Source organism: Syngnathoides biaculeatus, chromosome 23 (assembly GCF_019802595.1).
Source record: "Syngnathoides biaculeatus isolate LvHL_M chromosome 23, ASM1980259v1, whole genome shotgun sequence".
NCBI classification, from domain to species: domain Eukaryota; kingdom Metazoa; phylum Chordata; class Actinopteri; order Syngnathiformes; family Syngnathidae; genus Syngnathoides; species Syngnathoides biaculeatus.
The window spans coordinates 6,202,374-6,224,075 of NC_084662.1; the positions used below are offsets into that span (position 1 = coordinate 6,202,374).

General features: G+C 47.8%; 1 protein-coding gene across 1 annotated transcript; it reads left to right on the forward strand.

Annotated features, from left to right (window-relative positions):
- Nucleotides 1-1,719: 1,719 nt before the first annotated feature.
- ylpm1 (YLP motif containing 1) lies at nucleotides 1,720-21,506 on the forward strand. The gene is made up of 21 exons (XM_061812883.1): nucleotides 1,720-2,476; nucleotides 3,474-3,674; nucleotides 3,809-3,997; nucleotides 4,882-5,786; nucleotides 5,907-8,744; nucleotides 8,826-8,946; nucleotides 9,037-9,145; nucleotides 9,222-9,302; nucleotides 9,372-9,546; nucleotides 9,738-9,916; nucleotides 10,088-10,245; nucleotides 10,322-10,384; nucleotides 10,457-10,576; nucleotides 10,846-11,022; nucleotides 11,119-11,202; nucleotides 11,273-11,356; nucleotides 11,425-11,499; nucleotides 18,370-18,421; nucleotides 20,152-20,279; nucleotides 20,500-20,684; nucleotides 21,380-21,506. Exons 1-20 carry the CDS (start codon nucleotides 1,961-1,963, stop codon nucleotides 20,644-20,646), a joined length of 6,402 nt encoding a protein of 2,133 aa, XP_061668867.1. The 5' UTR covers nucleotides 1,720-1,960; the 3' UTR covers nucleotides 20,647-20,684; nucleotides 21,380-21,506.
- The last annotated feature ends 196 nt before the right edge of the window (nucleotides 21,507-21,702 follow it).

Genomic DNA, 21,702 nt, shown 5'->3' on the forward strand with positions numbered 1-21,702 from the left:
AAGGGATTTCAGCGTGTCAAAAATGTTAATTCCGCAAATTCTTTGTGTTCTTCATGGTCGGTTCTTTGCAAAAATGAATCAACTGCTCCCAAAGTATTGGAACAGCGGGAACAATTAGTTTCGTAAATGATAATAACATCTTAGATCGCCTTGCAGGGGGCCCAAAATGTGTACATTTGTTTTCAGCGCCAAACTTCATCAAACCTTTGACAGATTTAAAAGTCCTGACGGGAAGCAATTACATCACTTTTTTTTTTGCTGTTCGGCAGTACTGGACTAGTAGCGATTAATAATGTTACACATCCTGTGCAACGCCTGCCATCTTGATTGATCTTGTGTGTCAAAATAAAAGTCACGGATTGTTTTTGTTGTTGCTTTCAGTTTATTGAACAGACTTCATTTGGCCCAAATCAACTAAATATAAAAACAATCCCGAAAGTAAAACTGGTTTCGTTTCCGGCCGGCTGCTTTTAAACGTCGGTTCCGGCTGCCGCTGGAACGGCGATAACGTGTCGCTTTCCCAGCACCGTCCCCGGTGGCCTTAAGCCGGATCATCGGCGCTCTGTTCCCGTCGGGTACCGCCGGACCGCACATGTCGTTTTCTCGCCGGGGCCCCCCAATCACGGATCAGGGCTCCCTCAACGCGAGGCCTCGGTGACTTTGTCTTCGCTAGTCACCGAAAGGGCGTCTTAAGCCAAAGAGCCCCAATCGTGAGGAGCCCGTTTCTCCTCGTTCAACAATCGGTGAAATGGGAAGTCATTAGGCACGATGAAAACACTGCTGACAAACCAATTCAAGGGGGACATGAAACAGGGCGTCCTTGATTAATCCGCTTGAACGATTTCTTTTTGAAAGTGGCCCCGCTCCCCAAAAAAATAAATAAATTAAAAAAAATAAATAACGCATTTACTGCTGATCTAAAGTTGACACCCCCCCCCCCCCCGCCCCCCCCAAAAAAAGGCTCTGGTGCATGTGGGTCGGACCTCAAGGGTGAGCGAAACTCGTTGGCTCTGCATGAAGTGAGCCGCCAGGTCATCGGTGGGACACATAATAAATTGTTCGCCCCCCCCCCCCCCCCACACCCCCTAAAAACGTTTGTTCATTTCTTGCCATTCTTTTGTTTCTGGTGACTGCATACATTTATTCAACAACAGCACCAGTATTCTTCTGGACATATTCACCTGGGTGACTCATACCCCAGAACGACTGAGACAATTGCTGCTGTATTATTGTCATCATCATTCCTGTGATTTGTTGTTGTTGTTTTTAATAACATTAAAAACAAAAAATCAACAACTCGTGACTTCTTTGGAAGCAGAAATCTTGTAAATAACGCCCTCAAGTGGTAAAAATCAGACATCATACTTTTCTTAAGGTTGTTGAAGCAAAAGCAAAATAAACTGACAACAAAATCATTTATTCCAATCTGACATAATATCTCTTCTTGTGACTAAAACAAATCAGTTCACGTTTTATTACACGTTTGATCTTTTTTTTTTTTTTTACCTTTGTTGGTTTCACAATATTCATTTCATTTTCTTCGCCACTAATGAAACATACATTTATGAAAAGAATGAACGAATCGAATGAAATGAAAAAGTGAAACTTTTTTTTTCGCGGAAGGCGAAGTTTTGCCGGAAGTCGTCAACCCAGCCTGCGTGACGTCACTTCGCGGTCGCGCATTCGCAGCCATTCCAATTTCCAGCCGACGGACGCCACAGTACCGTCAAGATAAAAGTACTTTTTTTTTATTCCAAGTAATAAGTTCAGGCGTTACGGGGGGGGGGGGGGGGGGAGACGCGTTTGCTGGGCCGTCGTCCCGCGGTGTCGCAGAATGGAGCCGCTCACGTTTTCACCACAGCTAGCTAGCTAGCTAGCTAGCTAGCGAGCGAGCGTTAGCATCGGGAGAAGCGGCCCGCGGCTGAACGCGAGCACAAAGGCGGCGCCTGTGTCCGAAACAATGTACCCTTCCTGGGGCAACTACGGCGCGCCCCAGCCGCAAAACTACGGAGGGCCCGGCCCGCGAAAGATGCCGGTCGGAGGCCACGCCGGGCCGCCGCCGGCTTTCGGCTCTTTGCAGGCCTCGGCGGGCGGCTCCACGTTCTCGAGCCTGCAGGAGCAGCACCGCCAGCAGATGCAGCAGCTCCAGATGCTGCACCAGAAGCAGCTCCAGAATGTGCTCCAGCACGGCAACCCGCCGCCGGCCTACGGTGGCGGACCCCCGGGGGGCTACTCTGCGCCGCCGCCGCCCCCGCCGTGGCAGTCGACGGAACCGACTCCGCAGGATTGGAGCGCCGGCCCGCAGAGCCACGTGAAGGGAGACGCGGCGGCGACGCAGGTCGACCTCTCGCAGCCGCCGCCCCCGCCTCCTCAGGCGCACAAGATCGAGTCCCAGCCGGCTCCTCCGCCGCCTGAGCCCCAGTCGGCCAAAGGGAAGGAAACTGGCGCCAAAGACAACGACGGATCCAATTTGCAGGTAACAAAGTTGATGGGATTATTAGACCGGGACAAATCTTTCAAAGTCAGCGAGTCCTGATGAAAATGTTCAAGCCAAGACACCCGAAAAAGCACCAATTTCTGGTCAATAACTTCTCATGGTCTAGATTTTAGTCTTTTCTCTCTCCCCCCCCCCCCCCCCCCCCACCCCAAACTGTATTTTCCAAAAGGCTCACATCATTGCGAAGCTCGCTCAACACAAACATGAGCAGGTAAATAAAGACCCAGGCTTAGTCAATTGTCGTATTATAACTCATAACTTATTTACCTCCAGTTATGAATGTCTGAAAAATTCGGGTTCCGAATGGCATCCTCGGAAAAATATTGTCTAGTTACGGAGGAAAATTCAGGACAGGGAAGGAAAAAATAGGTGCTGGATTTGCACATCTTGTTTCTCGGTACGTGTGGCGCAATAGACCCGCTCTCCCATTGGCTGTTACCCTAGCGTCTTCCTGGCATCCCATTTGGCTAGGAGGACGTCAGTCTCTACCCATGATGCTATTTGTTTCCCTTGGACACTCGACAGTCACCAAATCACACGCTAGCGCACATTGGTTGAGTACAGTTGTTGTTGTGTTTTTTTTTTTTTTTTCTTCCGCTAGTTTATTCATCTTTCTTTACCCCTGGTAAACTTTGGTGGAATGAAGTTGTGTGCGTGCGTATATTTCTTCATATGTTCTCTATTGGCTATCAAACATTTGTCCCCCACGATGCCTTTTGCTTCTCTCACTCACCTTTTCCTTCCCCGTAGTCACCCAACGCCAAAGGTTTATGGTATTCTTTGCATTATATACAATGAATGGTTATTTTTGGCAGGGGCTTGGAACGGATTAGGCTATTTACGTGTAAAAAGTGCTTCTGCTTGCGACAAGTTGACGTGACGAAATGTCTTCCGGAACAAATTGATTTTGTAAGCGGAGGCGCTATCTGACTTCAGTCAATATTAGCCATTGAATACCTTGTGAAATTTTGCGTAGGATCAACAGCAACTTTGGTACAAGCAGCATCTGGAGAATCTGCAGAAGTTGAGGCAAGAGAAAGCCAAGCAGAATCAAAAGGATGCCGAGCCGGTCCACAGCCAAGCGGCGCAGCCTCCTCCTCCGTCCGAGCCGCCTAACGGTGCGCCTCCGCCCCCTCCTCCGAAGGAAGAGCAGCCGGCCCCGCCTCCGCCCCCCGAGGTGAGCTTTCTCGCAATGTTGGTGTGGCCCACGAGCCAAGGCTTCATTTCCTCGGGTCTGCTCTCCAATAACACGTAATTGTCCGACTGAATCTTTCCGTGGTTAGCGCTAATTATCGCGCGTTTGTGTTCAAGCCTGACAAAAAGCAAGACCCCGAGGAGGCGGCCCGTCTCCAGCAGCTCCAGGCTGCGGCGGCTCAGTGGCAGCAGGTTCAGCAGCAGCGAGTTAGCTTACATTATCAGGCTCTCATGCAGCAGCACGAAAAGCTACAGCAGATTCTCGAAAAGTATCAGCCTCTCATTCAACAACCTCCAAACCTGCAGGTGGGTGCCAACTATCCAAAGTTTTCTAGTCTCTTGGGAAGTTTGTCCCTTACCACAGAAGGGCTTTTAAAACCTGTTTTGTTGTCCTCGTCACCACTGGCAAAGCTCCTCAAAATTCAGCATTTCCGTGTCCCGAGGCCGCACGACACTGTGACAATTACTGCTGGTCTTTTTCCAGGTTTGCTGTCCTAAATTTTCGACGCAATATAATCTCCACTTTGTCACAGTGACACTGTTCCCCCAGGAAAGGGATCCAGATCCCCCATTATGCGTGACAAAAAAAAAAACAAAACAAAACTGATGGGCGCAAACCTGCGCATCCATTTGCCACGCACTCGGGCAAGCGTGACCTTTACAGGGTTGCCGGATGTCCCAAAATGATCGGGGTCATCCGCTGACACTTTCAGTTTCAATTTTTCAAACTTCAATGCTGACCAAGCCCTCCTTTAAATATGAGAGAAATAAGCTGTCGCGATGTTCCGTGCGCAAAACCATTACTCCGGTCGTCCTTGCCTTCACTTCCCAAAAAAAGTGGCCTGATACATACAAACAACTCATCCGTCCGGGGAGAACGCACTAAGTTTCTGAGGCGCTATTTAGATATGAATTTGAAATATGAAATGGCGGATGAAAGTGTATCCATGGTGCAGTTTGTCAGGAAGATTTCAACACTTTACTCCCGTCGCTCAGTTTTTAGTTTGCATGGAGTTTTAGACCTGTTGCACAACAGTGGCCGAAAGCTTTTTAGTAAACTTTATTTGGGATCTTAGAGAAAGATATCGTCCACTTAGTAAATCATTCGCAACACGTCCGCCATCAGCAAACGATCTGTCTGAGTGAAGACACAATTTAATGTCCACTATTTGCTCTATATTTCTTTGCAGTCGATGTCACCCGAGATGCAACTAAGGCATTATGAAATGCAAAAGCAGCAGTTCATCCCCCTATTCCAAGACTGGGAGGTTACTTTCAGGCTGTGGTTTGAGCAGTTCCAGACATATCCACACAAAGACCAGCTGCATGACTATGAGAACCAATGGAAGCAGTGGCAAGAGCAGATGAATGCCACCAATGCTCACATTCAGGGAACAATTACTGCTCTTACTGCGCTGGTGCCGTATGCTGCAATGCAGTATGATAATGTAGCTATGGGCCAGTATGCCGCTTACCCTGGACAAGACATGCAAATGCCACCACCAGTGACTCAAGCGCCAATGAATCAGCCACCACCACCTGTGGTTCCGGCTAGTGTGACATCCCAAGGTCCGCCGCCTGGTCCGCCGACGGGTCCGCCGCCTGGTCCACCGACGGGTCCGCCGCCTGGTCCACCACCTGGTACGCTGACGGGTCCGCCGCCTGGTCCGCCGACGGGTCCGCCGCCTGGTCCACCGACGGGTCCGCCGCCTGGTCCACCACCTGGTACGCTGACGGGTCCGCCGCCTGGTCCACCACCTGGTACGCTGACGGGTCTGCCGCCTGGTCCGCTGACGGGTCCACCGCCTGGTCCACCGCCTGGTCCGCCGCCTGGTCCGCCGCCTGGTCCGCCGCCTGGTCCACTGACGGGTCCGCCGCCTGGTCCGCCACCTGGTCCGCCGCCAGGTCCACTGACGGGTCCGCCGCCCGGTCCGCTGCTGGGTCCGCCGCCCGGTCTGCCACCTGGTCCGCCTCCAGGTTCTCTGCACACTCAAACTGCTGGACCACCACCAAGAGGAGGTGCTCCTGCTGGAATGGGGCCCACGTGCCCTGTCAACGTTACACCACCGAACTATAACAGCATCGGAGGTCCAAGGTCAGTAACAGTATTTATTTTTCCATGTGATTCGGCACAGATGGCCAAAAGACGAAACAATATGTATCCAATGTTGAAGGTAACTACATTCCTATCTGTAAGTTCAATGTTTCTCCCCAGATTCAACCAGCCTATGCCATTCGGTGGATTTCCAAGATTTGATCGGCGTTTCGAGCGTCCCCCTTCATTTCCGCCACCGCAACAACGCTTTGACGGCCCACCTCGGTTTAACCAACCTGGAACGCGCTTTGATGCTCCACCTCGGTTTGATCAACCCCACCAACGCTTTGACGGACCACCTCGTTTTAACCAGCCACGGTCGCGGTTTGATGGGCCTCCTCGATTTGACCAGCCCTTTGACGGTCCCCCCAGATTTGACCAGCCGTCACAACTCCCATTCCGTCGGCAGTCTAGGTTTGACCAGCCCCCGAGACACACTGGCCCTCAGCCTCCCACCGAAAGCCCACCGGTTCCTCCACAAAAACAGCAAGGACCCCCACCACAAGCCCCAACACAACCTGCCAGTGTAGATTCGTCAGTTGAATTGCCACAGTCTGATCAACAAAAGAGTGAAACTCAATCTAGTAAATTGACCACGGATAATGATATGACAAATGACTCGCTTGAAACTGTTGATTTTTTTGTCAATGAACCTATACCCCAAACCAGAACAGCAAGCACAGAGGACGATGATACTATGGACATTTGCAACTCACCCAAACAAGCTGAAGATATCCCATCCCAGCCTGATGATGTTCCTCTTGAATCAGAACAGGGCCATTCGCAGAACTTTCCCAAAGCCAATGGCCCGTCAAAAAATAACAACCCTCCCTCTGGGTTTTCAGAGGCCTCTCAGAAACAACAGGAGATACAACCAACTAGACAATTGCAGTCAAGCTCTGGATCTATAGAACCTCCACTCGGTAAAGAGCAGGGTCAGTCCGTGTTACTCATGCAAGGACCAGGACAGGGGGAGGGACGTAGAGACTTCATGGGACAAAACACCGGACCACCGGTGGGGCTAACAAATGAAATGTCTCATGAATTTATGCCTCCCGAGGAAGATTTGTATGAATCACAAGAGGACTATGAGTGGCAAGATCCTTCATATGAAGAGTTTGGCGAAGAAGTGTGTGAGGAACCAGGTGAAGAAATTTGGATGCCAGAGGATCATCACTTTGAAGCAGAAGAGGATTATTATGAAGAACCAATGTTGGGTAGAGGTGGGCCTATGATGAGAGGACATCCCCCTCTAGCCAGGGGCTGTGGCCCCATGGGAAGAGGTGGACCGCCCATGGGAAGAGGTGGACCGCCCATGGGAAGAGGTGGACCGCCCATGGGAAGAGGTGGACCGCCCATGGGAAGAGGAGGACCGCCCATGGGAAGAGGGGGACCGCCCATGGGACGAGGGGGACCGCCCATGGGACGAGGGGGACCGCCCATGGGAAGAGGGGGACCGCCCATGGGACGAGGGGGACCGCCCATGGGACGAGGGGGACCGCCCATGGGACGAGGGGGACCGCTCATGGGAAGAGGAGGACCGCTCATGGGAAGAGGAGGACCGCCCATGGGTAGAGACGGGCCACCTTTGGGTAGGTCAGATCTGGATATCGGCACAGGAGGTCCACCAATGGGTAGAGGTGGTCCACCAATGGGTAGAGGTGGTCTGCCCATAGGCAGAGACGGGCCACTCTTGGGTAGGCCAGGACCGGATATTGGCACAGGAGGTCCGCCCCCGGGGCGAGGAGGCCCCGCCATGGGGCGTGGCGGCCCTCCAATGGGGCGAGGCGGCCCCCCCATGGGGCGCGGGGAACCCATCGACCGTCAATGGAAAGATGATGATTCAGCTGAGTACTATGATGAAGATGAATCTTATTGGGGAGAGGGCGATCCTCCAATGAGAGGGATGAGACCCCCATTTCCACCTGACCGCAGCCGTCCACCACACAGTCGTGGTCCACGTGGCCATGCACCACGTGGTCTTCCACCACGCGGTCACCCACCACAGGGCCCCCCTGGTTTTATGCAGGAACGAGGACCCCTCCCGCACCGGGCGCATGGGCCAGTTGATGAAGATTCTTTCGGCTATGGTATGGACTCCGGTGATATGGCCATGGATGAATCTGATCACATGTATCGTGGTGACGATCCGCATGACTCGATGTACTCAGGTGCAGGAAGAGGCATGCGGCCACCGCCACCACCTCACAAACTAATGGAAGCCAACGAGGAACCATTTTATCACGAAGAGATGGAGCGTGAGGAAGATTGGAAGCCACCTTACGCAAGACGCCCGCCAATGCCCCACGAGATAATTGAAAGAGGAAGAGACATGAGAAGACCGCCTATGGCTCGTGGAATGGCGAGAGGCATGATGCGGCCTAGCGCACTGCATGAACAAGAAGAAGGATACAGGTTTGGTTTCAGTGAGGAGTTTGATAACAGGGAACTTGACTATGGTCATGGAGAAGAAGACTATCACCGGAGGCCGCCACATCTTGATGACGCTCGACGCGAGGGCAGGTTTTTTGATCCTCAGTGGGACCAAGAGCGGTCACCACCAAACAGGAAGTATCCACCGCCTCGCTCAGACTACTTCCAGGACGAGCGCTGGCTTGAGGAAAGAGAGCGAGGTCCACCGCATCCATTCGATGACTTTGACCGGAGAAGAGGTGATACCAGAGATCTCGATTACATGGACAAGCCACCATCCAGACCGGACGATCTAGCACGTCCTTCGGAATGGGATCGGCCTTCAAGATTTGACCCAGCGCAAGAGAGAACGTATTCACCCTATCGAGACCGTCGAGACGAAGGTTCTTTGGATAGACCTCCACACCAAAATGACAAAAACCTGCCAGAGAGTTCATCAGAGCAGCAGGGAGGGAATGTGCTCGCGCTTTCTCAGCGACAACATGAAATCATATTGAAAGCTGCTCAAGAATTAAAACGGATGAGGTAAGTTACACCCGAACTAGCGCTAGTGCCATGTAGTCTGGCATTCTTGTTTTTCAGCCATCTCTCCTTTTGGTTCTCAAGGGAACTGCAGGAGGGGAAGCCTGATACTTCATCTCAAAATGCACCTGCTGAGACTTTACCCGACCTCCCTGCTGAGCTCCTTGGTTTGGAGATCCCACCAGATGTCAGAAATGTTCTGAAGGTCACCACCCGATGTATTTAGCATGAATGCCGAGTTTTGTAGGGCCTGCTCGTTGTAACAAATGGCTCGTTCTCGTTGAATATGTCACAGGGCATGTCCACATCTCCCGATATGGCTAAAACACAGTCTTGGGATACAAATCCTGCCGCTCCTGTCCATACGGTGGTTCCAAAGACTGTGGAGTACGGCCATGGACATGGTATGTGGTAGCAAACCAAAGCACATTTCCTTTTAAGAGTTATATGCTTTGTGACGGTGAATAATGAATATTTTAGAACCGGGTACCACTGTGGAGCGGATCGCTTATGGTGAGAGGATTGTGTTGAGGCCTGACCCAGACAGAGGCTATGAAAAAGGTGCGTTTATTAACCTGTAAAAAAGTAAGGTGGAATATTTTGGGACTGATTGTTGTGCTCTGCCTGTAGAATCTCTTCGAGATCCTTACAGCAGGGATTCCTATTATGACAGAAGACCAGATCCTTACACGGACCGTCGGGAGTACACTAGAGAACGAGAATTCTACCGAGAAAAACCACCACCAGAATATGAAAGAGAACGTTTTGGAAGGGAACGGTACCCCCCAAGAGACCGAGACGACAGGTAGTTCCTTCTCAGCTTCTCTCATCGAAGCCCTTTTGACGTATTCAGTTTCCGGGTCCATGTAATGTTTTGTTTATTTTGAATGCAAGCTCACTATTGATGGTTGACGAAAGGTACAACGCTACAGTTATGTATGTATTAATTGGATGAAGAAATAAGATGAAACATATTTGCATTTTCCTTTGTCATAGGCGCCCATTTCGTCCGGGGTACCGGGAAAGAGAGTGCGACCTTCGAGAGAGGGACCGAAGTGGCAGCCGCGATCGGGAGGATCCTTTCGGAAGGCCCGGTTACGAGAGGCCTCTGTACGAGCGCGCCGGACCTGACCGTGGCGGTCCCGAGCGCTACGGCCATACCTCCTCACCTTTTGGTAAGATTCTACCAAGGCCCTATTTTTGGCTAGGTAAAAAAGAAAACTTTGAAGTCAGAAATGTACAAACTTGGACAACGAAAAGATCATTTGTTGTGTATACATCCTTATTTCTGACAATGTAGCATATGTGTTTTGGGTTTCACGAGTACTTAAAACAGTGTTGTCCAGCAGACAGAAGTTACCCAGAGGAACGTGGGCCCCCCGCCGCACCGCCGCTGGCGCCGCCGCCGCCGCCACAGTCACTCCCACCTGTTGAGAAGAAGCCCGAGATCAAGAACGTCGACGACATTCTCAAACCCCCCGGAAGGCTGTCGCGCCCCGAAAGGGTATTTATTACTGCTGCGTCTCTCGCCGAAATGCTCACATCCCCCAGTTCTCATTTTGAAGACTTTGTCACGACAGATTGTCATCATCATGAGGGGGCTGCCGGGGAGCGGAAAGAGTCACGTTGCAAAGCTCATACGGGTGAGTTGGCATCACACCTTTTTGTTTTGCAAAAGGGCGAGTTAACAATCACGATTCTATCCCAATCTTCAGGATAAAGAGGTGGACTGTGGCGGAGCCCCTCCAAGAGTTCTGGTTTTGGATGACTACTTTATGACTGAAGTTGAGAAAGTCGAGAAAGACCCAGACACGGGCAAAAGGGTCAAGAGAAAGGTAAGGATCACTGAAAAGAAGGAAAGGGAGCATCTCACTAAAGTGGGCTATGGTAGAAGAGTTCTTTCAAAACCGAACCCTGTCACCAAAATGAAAAATCTTAAAGTAAGAGGTTTTAGACACCCTTGCCACCAGACTGAGGTAAAACCACGATTTGTCTCAATGAGAAGCCCCTTCACTTCACGTCAACGGACTTCATTTGAAACAACGTTCCACCCATTAGGTGGGTGAAATTGGAAGGACTCAAATAAGAACGTGTTGTCCTCCAGGTTCTCGAGTACGAGTATGAGCCAGAGATGGAGTCCACTTACCGCAGCAGCATGCTGAAGACGTTTAAGAAGACTCTGGACGATGGCTTTTTCCCTTTCATCATTTTGGACACTATCAACGACAGGGTCAGCCACTTTGATCAGTTTTGGAGTGCTGCCAAAACGAAAGGTTTCGAGGTCAGTTGGTTAATTCCGCGGTGAAGCGAGGAGGGGGAGAAAAAAAAAAAAAGATCTCTCAAGGTTCATATTCGTCTTTTGCCTGTTTCGCAAAAGGTGTACATTGCTGAAATCACTGCTGACACCCACACTTGTGCAAAGAGAAACGCCCACGGACGCACACTTAAGGATATCACCAAGGTATGAAATGAGCGTGTTTTGAAAGTGTAACCTTTGGCGACCAATTCTTGATGGCCGATGACAAATGCAGATGTCCAACAACTGGGAGTCCTCGCCTCGTCACATGGTCCGCTTGGATGTTCGAGCGCTGCTGCAGGACGCGGCTATAGAGGAGGTGCGTTGTACCAGGTGGCCCTTTGTGATTAGCGGAGGCTCTGAAATGGCTGCTCTCTCTGTGACTAGGTGGAAATGGAAGACTTCAACCCCGAGGAGGAGGCAAAAGAAACCAAGAGAGAGGAGGAAGAGGAGGGTGATCTGGTAGGACATGAAGTACTTTTACGTTCTTATAGTTCGTTAATACACGTGGACAAAACTGTTGATACCTGTCCGATCGTGAAAGGAAAATGGACAATTGTCACTGAAAAAAAACTGGCAAAGGTAATATTACTTAAAAATGTATTGAAAATTAACTGATGAAAATCTGACCGTGCTTCTGAATTGTGAATGTCAACAGAATCATTTTTTTTTTTTTTTTTTGAAATGAAACCGGATTGGACAAAAATGATGCTATCTCTCAAACAGACTGCAAATAATGAGACCGTAGGTTGAATGCAGGTGTGTCCTCGAAATACCGTGGCGGGTCTCTTGAATGCCAGTCTGAACATTGACCACAAAAAGCAAACCACAGTTGTCTCGGGGATAAATTAGAGAAGCCAAGACAAATTCCCCGTGTGTCGTTTACATACGTGGCCAATAAAGTCCACGCTGATTCTGAAGAGCGTGTTTAGGGGACAATTTATTAGACATCCCCAAGCAGATTTATATTCTTGTGACTACAGTTGGACACGTCATTGAGACGTTTCGGGCACACCTCGGATGTGGCCGGAAAAGGAAGATGGATGATAAATTGGAGAGACAGCTAATATGAATGGCAACCAAAGAACACTGAACAATGTTAAAATAAAATGAAGTGAATTCCAAGGTCAAGGTACAGTAAAGAAAATTAGTACGTGAACACCCTTCTATATTGCAAGTTCTCCCAATTAAAAAAAGTCATGGAGGAGTCTGAAATTGTCATTGTAGGCGCATGTCCACTGTGAGAGAGATAATCGAAAAAGAAAAATCCAGAAATCACAATATATGATTTTTTTTTTTTTTGGGGATGAATTATTTGTGTGGTACAGTTGTAAATAAGTACTTGAGCACCGGTCCATCAGCTAGAACTCTGACCCTCAAAGACCTGTTAGTCCGCCTTTAAAAGTCCACCTTCACTCCATGTATTATCCTGAAACCGGCATAAAGACAACCTGTCCGCCCCATTCAATCAGTAAGACTCAAACTTGTAACATGGCCAAGACCAAAGAGCTGTTCAAAGACACCAGAGACAAAATTGTACAACCCCACACGGCTGGAAAGGGCTCCGGAGAAATTGCCGAGCAGCTTCGTTGTTGTCGCAAACATTAGAAAATGGAAGAAGCTAAACGTGACGGTCAGTCTCAGTCTGAGTGGAGCCCCATGCAAGATGTCACCTCGTGGGGTCTCAATGATCCTTAGAAAGGTGAGGAATCGGCCCAGGACTATGCGACACGACTGAAAAGAGCTGGCACCACCGTTTCCAAGGTGACTGTCGGTGGTACACTCAGACGTCACGGTTTGAAATCATGCGTGGCGCGGAAGGTTAGCCTGCTTAACTCAGCACATGTCAAGGCCCGTCTTAAGTTTGCCATTGACCATTTGGATGATACCGAGAAGTCATGGGAGAAAGTTTTGTGGTCAGATGAGACCAAAAATGGAACTTTTTGCTCATAATGCCACTAACGGTGTTTGGAGTAAGACGGATGATGAGTTCCATCCCGAGAACACCATCCCTACTGTGGAGCCATGGGGGTGTTTTCTGCACATGGGACAGGACGACTGCACTGTATCAAGGAGAGGATGACCGCGGCCGTGGAAAGTGAGATTTTGAGGAATGACCTCTTTCCCTCAGTCAGAACATTGAAGATGGGTGGTGGCATGACGGTGACCCGAAGCACACCAAGGAGTGGGTCCGTAAGAAGCACATCAAGGTTCTGGCGCGGCCTAGCCAGTCTCCAGACGTAAACCCAATAGAAAATCTTTGGAGGGAGCTGAGACTCCGTGTTTCTCAGCGACAGCCGGGAACCCTGTCTGATCTCGAGAAGATCTGCGTGGAGGGAGGAGTGGGCCAAAATCCCTCCTGCAGTGTGTGCAAACTCGGTGAACAACTGCAGGAAACGCTTGACCACTCTAATTGCAAACAAAGGCTACCGTACCAAATATTAACATTGTTTTTCTCAGGTGTTCAAATACTTATTTGCAGCTGTATCGCACAAATAAATCGTTTAAATAAAAAAAAAAAAAAAAAATCATACATTGTGATTTCTGGATTTTTCGGTTTAGATGATCTCTCTCTCACAGCGGACATGCACCTACCATGAAAATTTCTGACCCCTCCATGATTTCCAAGTGGGAGAACTTACAATATAGCAGGGTGTTCAAATACTTCTTTTCTTCACTGGAGGACCACACTGTTGAAGGTGAATCACAAAAAAGTACTGGAAATAGCCATTTCAACAGATTGGATCAAACGTTTTTTTGCCCACGCACCTTAACATGTGTTCAGAGATGCAAAAGAACACCGTCCCTCCTGCGAAACACGAGATTTATATTGTGTGACTGGTGGCTACATCTTCCACGGGATGTGTTGAATGTCAAAAGTATCCAGACATTCTTGAGAGAAAATATCAGAAAGCTTGGTCTTAGCAGGTCACTGGTCTACTAAAAGGATAACGACCTAAAACGCACAGCAAAAAATAGAATGGCCAAAAGCAAGACATTGACCCATGCTGAAGTGCACTCTGGTGAACATCTGCGGAACCAGGAAAACTTTGTTCTCGGGGAGTGGGCCAAGACCACCTGTTGATCTTGACAGAAACCATGTGCTTGCAGTTATGACCTTGTAAGGGCCGTCCATCCATTTTCGGAGCCGGTCGTCCTCACAAGCGTGCAAGCAAGCGTGATCATCGGGCATGAGGCGAACTGGTTGCCAGCCAATTGCAGGGCACACGTAAACAAACAGCTATTCGCACCTACTGGCCATTTAAAGTCTACAATGAACCTCGCGTGCATGTTTTGGGGATGTGGGAGGAGTGCCCGGAGAAAAGCCACGCAGGCTTTGGGGTCCTCAAAAGCGTTGGGCAGATGTCCACCTTGCCGCTACCTTACTTTTTTAAAGAATCTTTTCATTAGTATTTTTTGTTTTGCAGGGGAGTTCCAAGCAGCTTATCCTCTCGAGGGTGGGTGGGAGTGTTGATTTTCATTGGTTAATTGTAATCCGTTATTTTTTTCATTTATTTATTTTTTTTCCAGTGACCATTGTTTTTTTTTTTTACCGTGGAGATCAATTTTGTCCATGTGGAATCATTCATCACATTTGTTGTTCTTTTATTGGCCTTTGTAGTTTTTCTAGTTCATATCATGTGAAATTCAGGTTATTTATTCAAGCCAGGACTTAGTAGAAATTTAAAAAAAGAGTTGAAAAAAAAAATGGATGAAATCAGCTTTTTATCAGCACCAATCACACTTTTGAAACACAAAATACTGTGACTTGTATTCAGTCTACATATTTGCTAGTCATGGAGTCATTCATGTATTCTTGGTCCAAAGTACTTCACATTCATACAGTCATAATAATGTTTGCATGAATGTACACAGACATTTATCCTTCCAGATGATAAAGCACCTGTAAAGCAGTCCTACTCCCTGTACGGCTCTCGCGTGCATAAAGCCTTTCTCCCTTTCGCGTGTCTGCAGGGCATGACAATTTTTTTGTGGTTTCCCAGAGTTGCTAGCCACTCAGCATTTTCACTTGCCACAATTTCCTTCTTGAATAATCACTTAACTAGATAAAATAATAATACTATCGATTGAAAGTTTAATTCGCAGTCACGCAGTATTTGGTAACTGGTCAAAATGAATGAAGTATTAACAAGTTCAGAAAAATGTTTTATTTTTTGTTGTTGTTGTTGTTGTTAGCATCCTAATCGGTTGACTTAATACAATATAATACAAAACAGCATCTTTCGAAATATGTTTTAAACAAATGTTGGAACCGATGACGGAATGAACTTGTGAATTTATGGCAATAGGAAGCGCAGTAGAAGACTTCATAGTAGTATTAATTAACTGCGGCCACGCGAGTTACGTGAGACGCAACTTTTCAGAGTGTATTGTGGTCGTCCTGCTCTGACACTTTGTTACAGTATTACTGTTTTGTTTTTCTTCCAAAGACACACCACAAACTTAATTTTTGCTAGGTTTGATGTTTTTAAATATATATATGTCTGATATTGATGTTTCTGACTTGTCTGTGAAATTATTATTCCGTCACTGAATTTCATGTGTGTTTCCTGAACGTAACTCGTGTGGAACGACGCGGCGCCGTGGTAAGCCCGTGAAGGCTTTAAGAATACGGCCGAGTCCTGGACTCGTTCCTGTCCTGTAGTTGTCACAGTGAAGTTGCTTACGCGGCGTACAGCGCGACCTCGGCTCACCAAAGGAATCCGTTTTGTTTCCGAATGTGAATTGTTCGGAAGTAAAAGCACATTTTACTACAGATTGTTTACGTTTGGTTGAATTTGGGCTACGCTGTGCCCATTTTTTTCTTTTCGTATCCTGAATCCCCTTTGTAACCGCGGACAATATTTTCCCGAGAACCTGAATTTTTCGTTGTTCGGGACGTTCGTAGGTAGCTGTACCACAGAGAGACAACGTACGCAACTTGACTGTATAGAAGTCATGTCATATGTATCATAGCGGACACGGGTGTTAACAGTTCCTTATATCTTTGTTCAGTTGTCAAAGGTGCTCCTTACGCGACTGTAAAATGTTGAAATTTGCCACGGCCGGCGGCAGAAATCAGAGGAGCGCCGTTTGTGACGCAATGTGGCCGTCAAATAGGGACGAGAAGTCAACCCGCTGAAATTGACGCGCGGCCACGTCGAGGCCCCGCCTGTCTGCGCGGTACATTTTGAGCCCAGCTATGAAACTGTGCCCGACCGAGTCTTCCTTTTCAGTGATGAAAATCTGAAAATTCAGACTAGGCCTTTCATCTTAAACATCGAGCTGGAATCGGGGTCCTCCTTTAAAAGATTCCGGAGCCATGTGGAGTCTTTTGAACATAGATTACATCGTGTGTGTGTGTGTGTGAAGAATGATCTTAACAACTGTTAAAGACTAACGATCGATTTGCCAATTCATGTTTTGACAGTTTTACAGTCCATGACTTGTAACTGCAACAAGGGCTGGGCCAACAATAACAGAAAGCTGGTGTATGAAATGTGTCAAATGATCTTATCGAGATGAAAATATGTTCAACTGTTCCATAAAATGCATATCCTGTTTGATGTTTTTACCCAAAAGTATAAGTGTTTATGACCTTTGACCTAGATTCTCTTGCCTGCAAAATGACTCATTTTGCGGGCGGACGATGAGATGGGAGTTTTTTTTTTGTTTTTTTTTTATTGCATTCACGCCGAAAGGAAAAGCGAGAATTCCTCAGTGATTGTGAAGCTAAAACCAATCCGTAAAAATGCTTGTATTTTATTATTGTTCAAACTGTGCCAAACAAATCCGAACGTTCATCTGAGATCCCTAATGGGACGAGCCGAAACAAAGCATTATTTTGATATATTACTTATTTGTGGAAAATATACCAACTTTGACTGCATTATGGTTAGGGTTAGGCTTGTGTGTGTTTTAGTGCAATGATCATCATTTTACACACAAAGTAGTTGGGGCAGTTGTGGCCTACCAAATCACTACATGACCGAAAACTTTGCGTATACATTCCGGATATCGAAGCCTTTACTATTCATCAGTTTGTGACTAACTAAACCAGACAAGAAGTTGACCATCGCGCTTACCAGTCGATATTTCCTCTCCGCCTGCCGTGTCGGCTTCTTCATCGTCTGAATGCCGACGTGTGCTCTGTCTTAACTGGCTCAAATTGATAACCTTTAACGCCTTCGTAAAGCTGGCATTCTTCACCGTCTTCATGCGACCCTTCAGAATAATGTGCTTCGCTCGAATTATCGGAAAATTTATCGTCCTCCGTCACGCCCCCGATCGGCTTCGGTTCGATCGAATCCAGCAATGTGTTGTCAATCACGTGTTGCAAATAATTTGAAAAATAAAAACTTTTCCTTCAAAACAGATTTAAGATTCGTATTGAGCACAAGAACCGTACAATATTAGCAAAAAGGTGCATTGCGGTCCTTCCATTCGCGCTGGATCTGAAGATTTTTGAATGGAATGACTGAGGAGGGGGGACAGTCGTACCCTTCTGTGAACGGCTTGCATTGTTGGGGGGACGGGGGGGGGGGGGCAGTTTTTGTTTTTCTCTCTGTTGTTTTTGGCACTTGTTTAAATGTTTCTGAGCACATTTCCCCCGTCTTTATTTGCATTTGATGCGTGCTTTGTATCTTCACTACAATGAGAAGCTTATTCTGTGTTCCACTGTGTGTTCAAAAACCTTCTAAAATGCTTGCTGCCAATAACGCATGTCATTGAAAACTTCCCCGCCGGCTCATGTAACTTAGTGACAGAAGGCGAATCCGGATCGAGAGCACGTTCGTGGCTTGATCCAAAAGGAAATGCGTTGATCCAATTATTTGTGTGCTTTTTGCTGTTTGACAACGGCACTCTTGCACAGTCTTTCCAACTCCGCCGCCGCCTAATGGTGCGTTTGTTCCTCGGTCGCCCCGGAACAACTCACCTTTGGTCCGGACTCCAGCACTTGCCATAAACCTTGAAAGACTATTTCCTTGCACAATGTAAATATGGAATAGTGCATGTTTTGTGTGATGCGATTCCAGTTAAGAACAAAAAGACTGTTGATATGAAGATATGGTATTTGACTGCGTGTCAGAATTGTCAAAACTTGTTTGTTTGTTTTTTTACACATTTCCCTCAGCTTAGTGTTTGCATGCCAGTCTTTCATTTGCTTTGTTAGTTCATTCATAGTTTTTTAGTCCTTCCACATTTGACCTCATGAGACAGTTATGTTTTTTTTTTTTCCAAATGTATTTTCCAGCTAATCCTTTTCTCTTTCCTGTGTGCCTCACATTGTCAAGATGTTTAACTTCTGAAGTGTCTCTTTACATAATCTAGGGCTACATTCCAAAAAGCAAATGGGAGATGGACACCTCGGAAGCAAAACTCGGTAGGTTTAACCCTTTATGACTTGACGTGTTTTGTAATGTTGTACAGTGAACTTCGGTTTATCCTGGGGTTTTGCTTCTAGACGCTTTCAAATGCCGAAAACCTCCAAAATGGAGGCACTCAAGAGAACGTGTGCTGTAATTTCTGGACTATAAGCCTCACCCAGCACATTTTTAAAGGAAAAAACATTTTGTGCAGACATAAGCCGCACGTGCACAGGAAGAGTTTTCAAAGTTTGAATGATATACTTTAGCTTTTCTTTCCAAACAGTGCCCGCGATCCGGCAGTAAGACAGCATCAATATGGTAGTAATAGTGCACTAACAGGGCTGGGTTAAAAAAAAACCATACCGGTAAAAGTCACTGAGAGGTGGCAGCGACACGGGTCAGGCCACCCGCTTTTATTACCCCTGAAAGCTTTTTTTCCTCTTTTTACATTCCTTCAGTTCTTTCAGCGTCTCCCCTTCAATTCATTTATGCCAAGTTAACGTGCGGCAGCTCTCGTTCCTTCTTTATCGGCCAGCTCGATTGCTTTCGACTGGAAAGCTGCGTCATGTGCATTTTTTTTCTCGCATTTTCCACAATGAGGGTCTGATCGTGTTGATTTTATTCATGCACAAAGCGCAAAGTTGCAAGTTCCTCGACGCATATATTTCACCTGTCACACGCTGGAGCGCCCCTGGCGGCCGTTTGAAAAAGTGCATAAATTAGCCGCAGGGTCTAAAGCGTGTGACAAAAGTCGCGGTTTATAGTCCAGAAATTACGATATATTTGCAGGGTTTCCCAAATGTTAGCTTACACTCCCCCCTCCCCCAGGTATCATTCAGATGAGACAGTCAGCATTTGGCAGCTTTGGCTTTGCACTTTTGATAGGCATTCCTCGCCATTTGCAAGACGGCAGTTCAGTATCAGTTTGAGAAAGTTTGTGACTGTACAAACCGCCCCAACGCGGAGTACAGTTTGCACGACTCGCGGCAGGATCTGTTCTTGACTAAGCACGTGGTAGAAGGTCTGTTTCTACAACCGCTAAACAAAAACAAAACGACCCAAACACTCGAGCAGGCATTCGTCTGGAGAGACTTGCCCCGGTTCTTGCCAGGTGCCATCGTCGCAACACCGATGTCAGCGCAACGAGTCGCTTCCGAGAAGTGTAACGCCGAGGCTGTCAAATGCTGTCAGAATTCACGCTGGAAACAGGAGGACTGGAGGGACACCCCGAATGTATTTGCACAAACAACATTGCAAAGCATAAAATGTCAAGAAAATATTGTACATATGAAATACGGGCATGTGGCTTGAAGGGGCGGGGCCGCACGTGAGCGTCAGCAGCTCCTGCGTCTTCCCGGTTGAACGCTGACACAGGAAGTCAATACCACTGGGAAAACCCATTTGCTATATAGAAGGGGTGATAGACTGCAGTGGTGGAACACAAATGTATTTCTGTCTTTTACAATTTTGAGAACGGCATCCGTGTGGTAATTGGCGTTCGTCGCCGCGGAAAGGAAACGGGCCGGTCGGGAAAATGACATTTCAACATTTTTGAATGGCCAATGAAATTGGGCCTTCAACTAAGTAACGCTGGAGTATTTTCATCCATTTCCGGAAGCGGTCACGAATCACGATCGGGCCAATTTCAAGCGAAACGAGGCCCGCCGAAGAATTGCGGCAAACGATCGGCTTTTGGCCAGTAAGCGGCAAGCTGACCTGAATGGCAATGGTCCCGTTTCCCCAGACAAGCTGGACGGTTTGGGGAGCGGCAGCAAGAGGAAGCGCGACGGCGGCCACGCGGCAGCTTTGGAGGACTACCTTCAGCTGCCCGACGACTACGCCTCCCGCAAGTCTCAGCCGGGGAAGAAGAGGGTAAGTCAGTACGTCCGCTGCGCCCTCGGTCTCGGACTACTTTGGCAAATGCTGCGTCGTGCTCATAGATCAGGGCCCGAGAAGGTACCCAGGTCCAATGCTGAATTTTGTTCCTGTACTCGTGTTGTTGGGCAAAATCAATATCCGTTCATTGGCTGCGATGGCTAAGACAAAATTGTTTTGCCCATTTTACGTTATTTTATGTATGCATTTATTGCAGGTGCGATGGGCCGACCTGGAAGAGCAAAAGGACGCCGATCGCAAGCGCGCAATCGGCTTCGTGGTGGGCCAGACCGACTGGGAAAAAATCACAGACGATAGCGGTCAGCTCGCACAGAAAGCGCTCAACCGGACAAAATATTTCTAAAAGATCAGCGTAACTCCATTTTTTTGATGTAGTTAAAGGTGCGTATGCTTCGCTTCAACTTCATGTTGTACACTAGTAGCAGTGATGTATTCTGACGACGGAAGTGGAACGTAGTACAGTGAACAGCCGCCGTTTGCCCGGGGGGGGGGGGGGGGGTGCACACGGTGTCGAAGCCACGTTACACGAATGATGGCATTGTGTAATTATTCACCGGCACGACTTTTCGGGATCACGCCGGGGGGGGGGGGGGGGGGGGCGCTCGCTCGTACTTGACGCTTAAAAGTGAATGTTTGGGGAACGCCCGCGAGGAGCCGCAAAACGCGAGAAATGAATTCAGCCCGTCGCCGCCAGCTGACGACGACGACTTCAAACTTTTCTTTGCTTTGACCTGAGCACCAAAACGGCAAAGTCTGAATTTTCAGCAGATCCCAGAGGCCACTCGGCAAATGTGCGGGTGTTCACTGTACCGTCCCGTCCGTCTGCGTCACGCCGACTTGTAGCTCGTAATGTTGTTTATTTGTCTTTGATCCCATCCGTTATTGCATTTGCTCTTACGTACGTTACGTAACGTCAACGAATTTTATTTTGGACATAGTGAGACTTGTTCCATATGAAATTGAACGATTGCTCATTTATTCAAGATAGTAAGCGGCAGACTTGAGCACAAGACTGGCTGTTGTTTATCGTACCAAAATCACCAAATGTTTTTTTTTTTTCTTTTCTTCTTCTGCAGGTGTCCGGACTCGGAAACACAAGACTCGTTCGTTTTACTTGATGAGTATCAGTTGTTTTTTTTTTTTTTTTTAAACGTTGAAGTCAGCATTCATGTAGTATTCATTCTGTATTTTTTGGGGGGGGAGGGAGGGGCGGGGGGGGTCTTCTAGCTGTACCAGTTTCTTCAACCATGCCGACTGTATGAAAACAATAAAATGTCACACTTTGACAAATGTGTAGCGTCGCATCACTTCTTTTCTTTTCTTTCATTGTTTTTTTTTCCCCTTTCCACTGTTGACTGAACTGCAGTTCGTCACTAATGCAAGAAAAAGTAAATTGTAG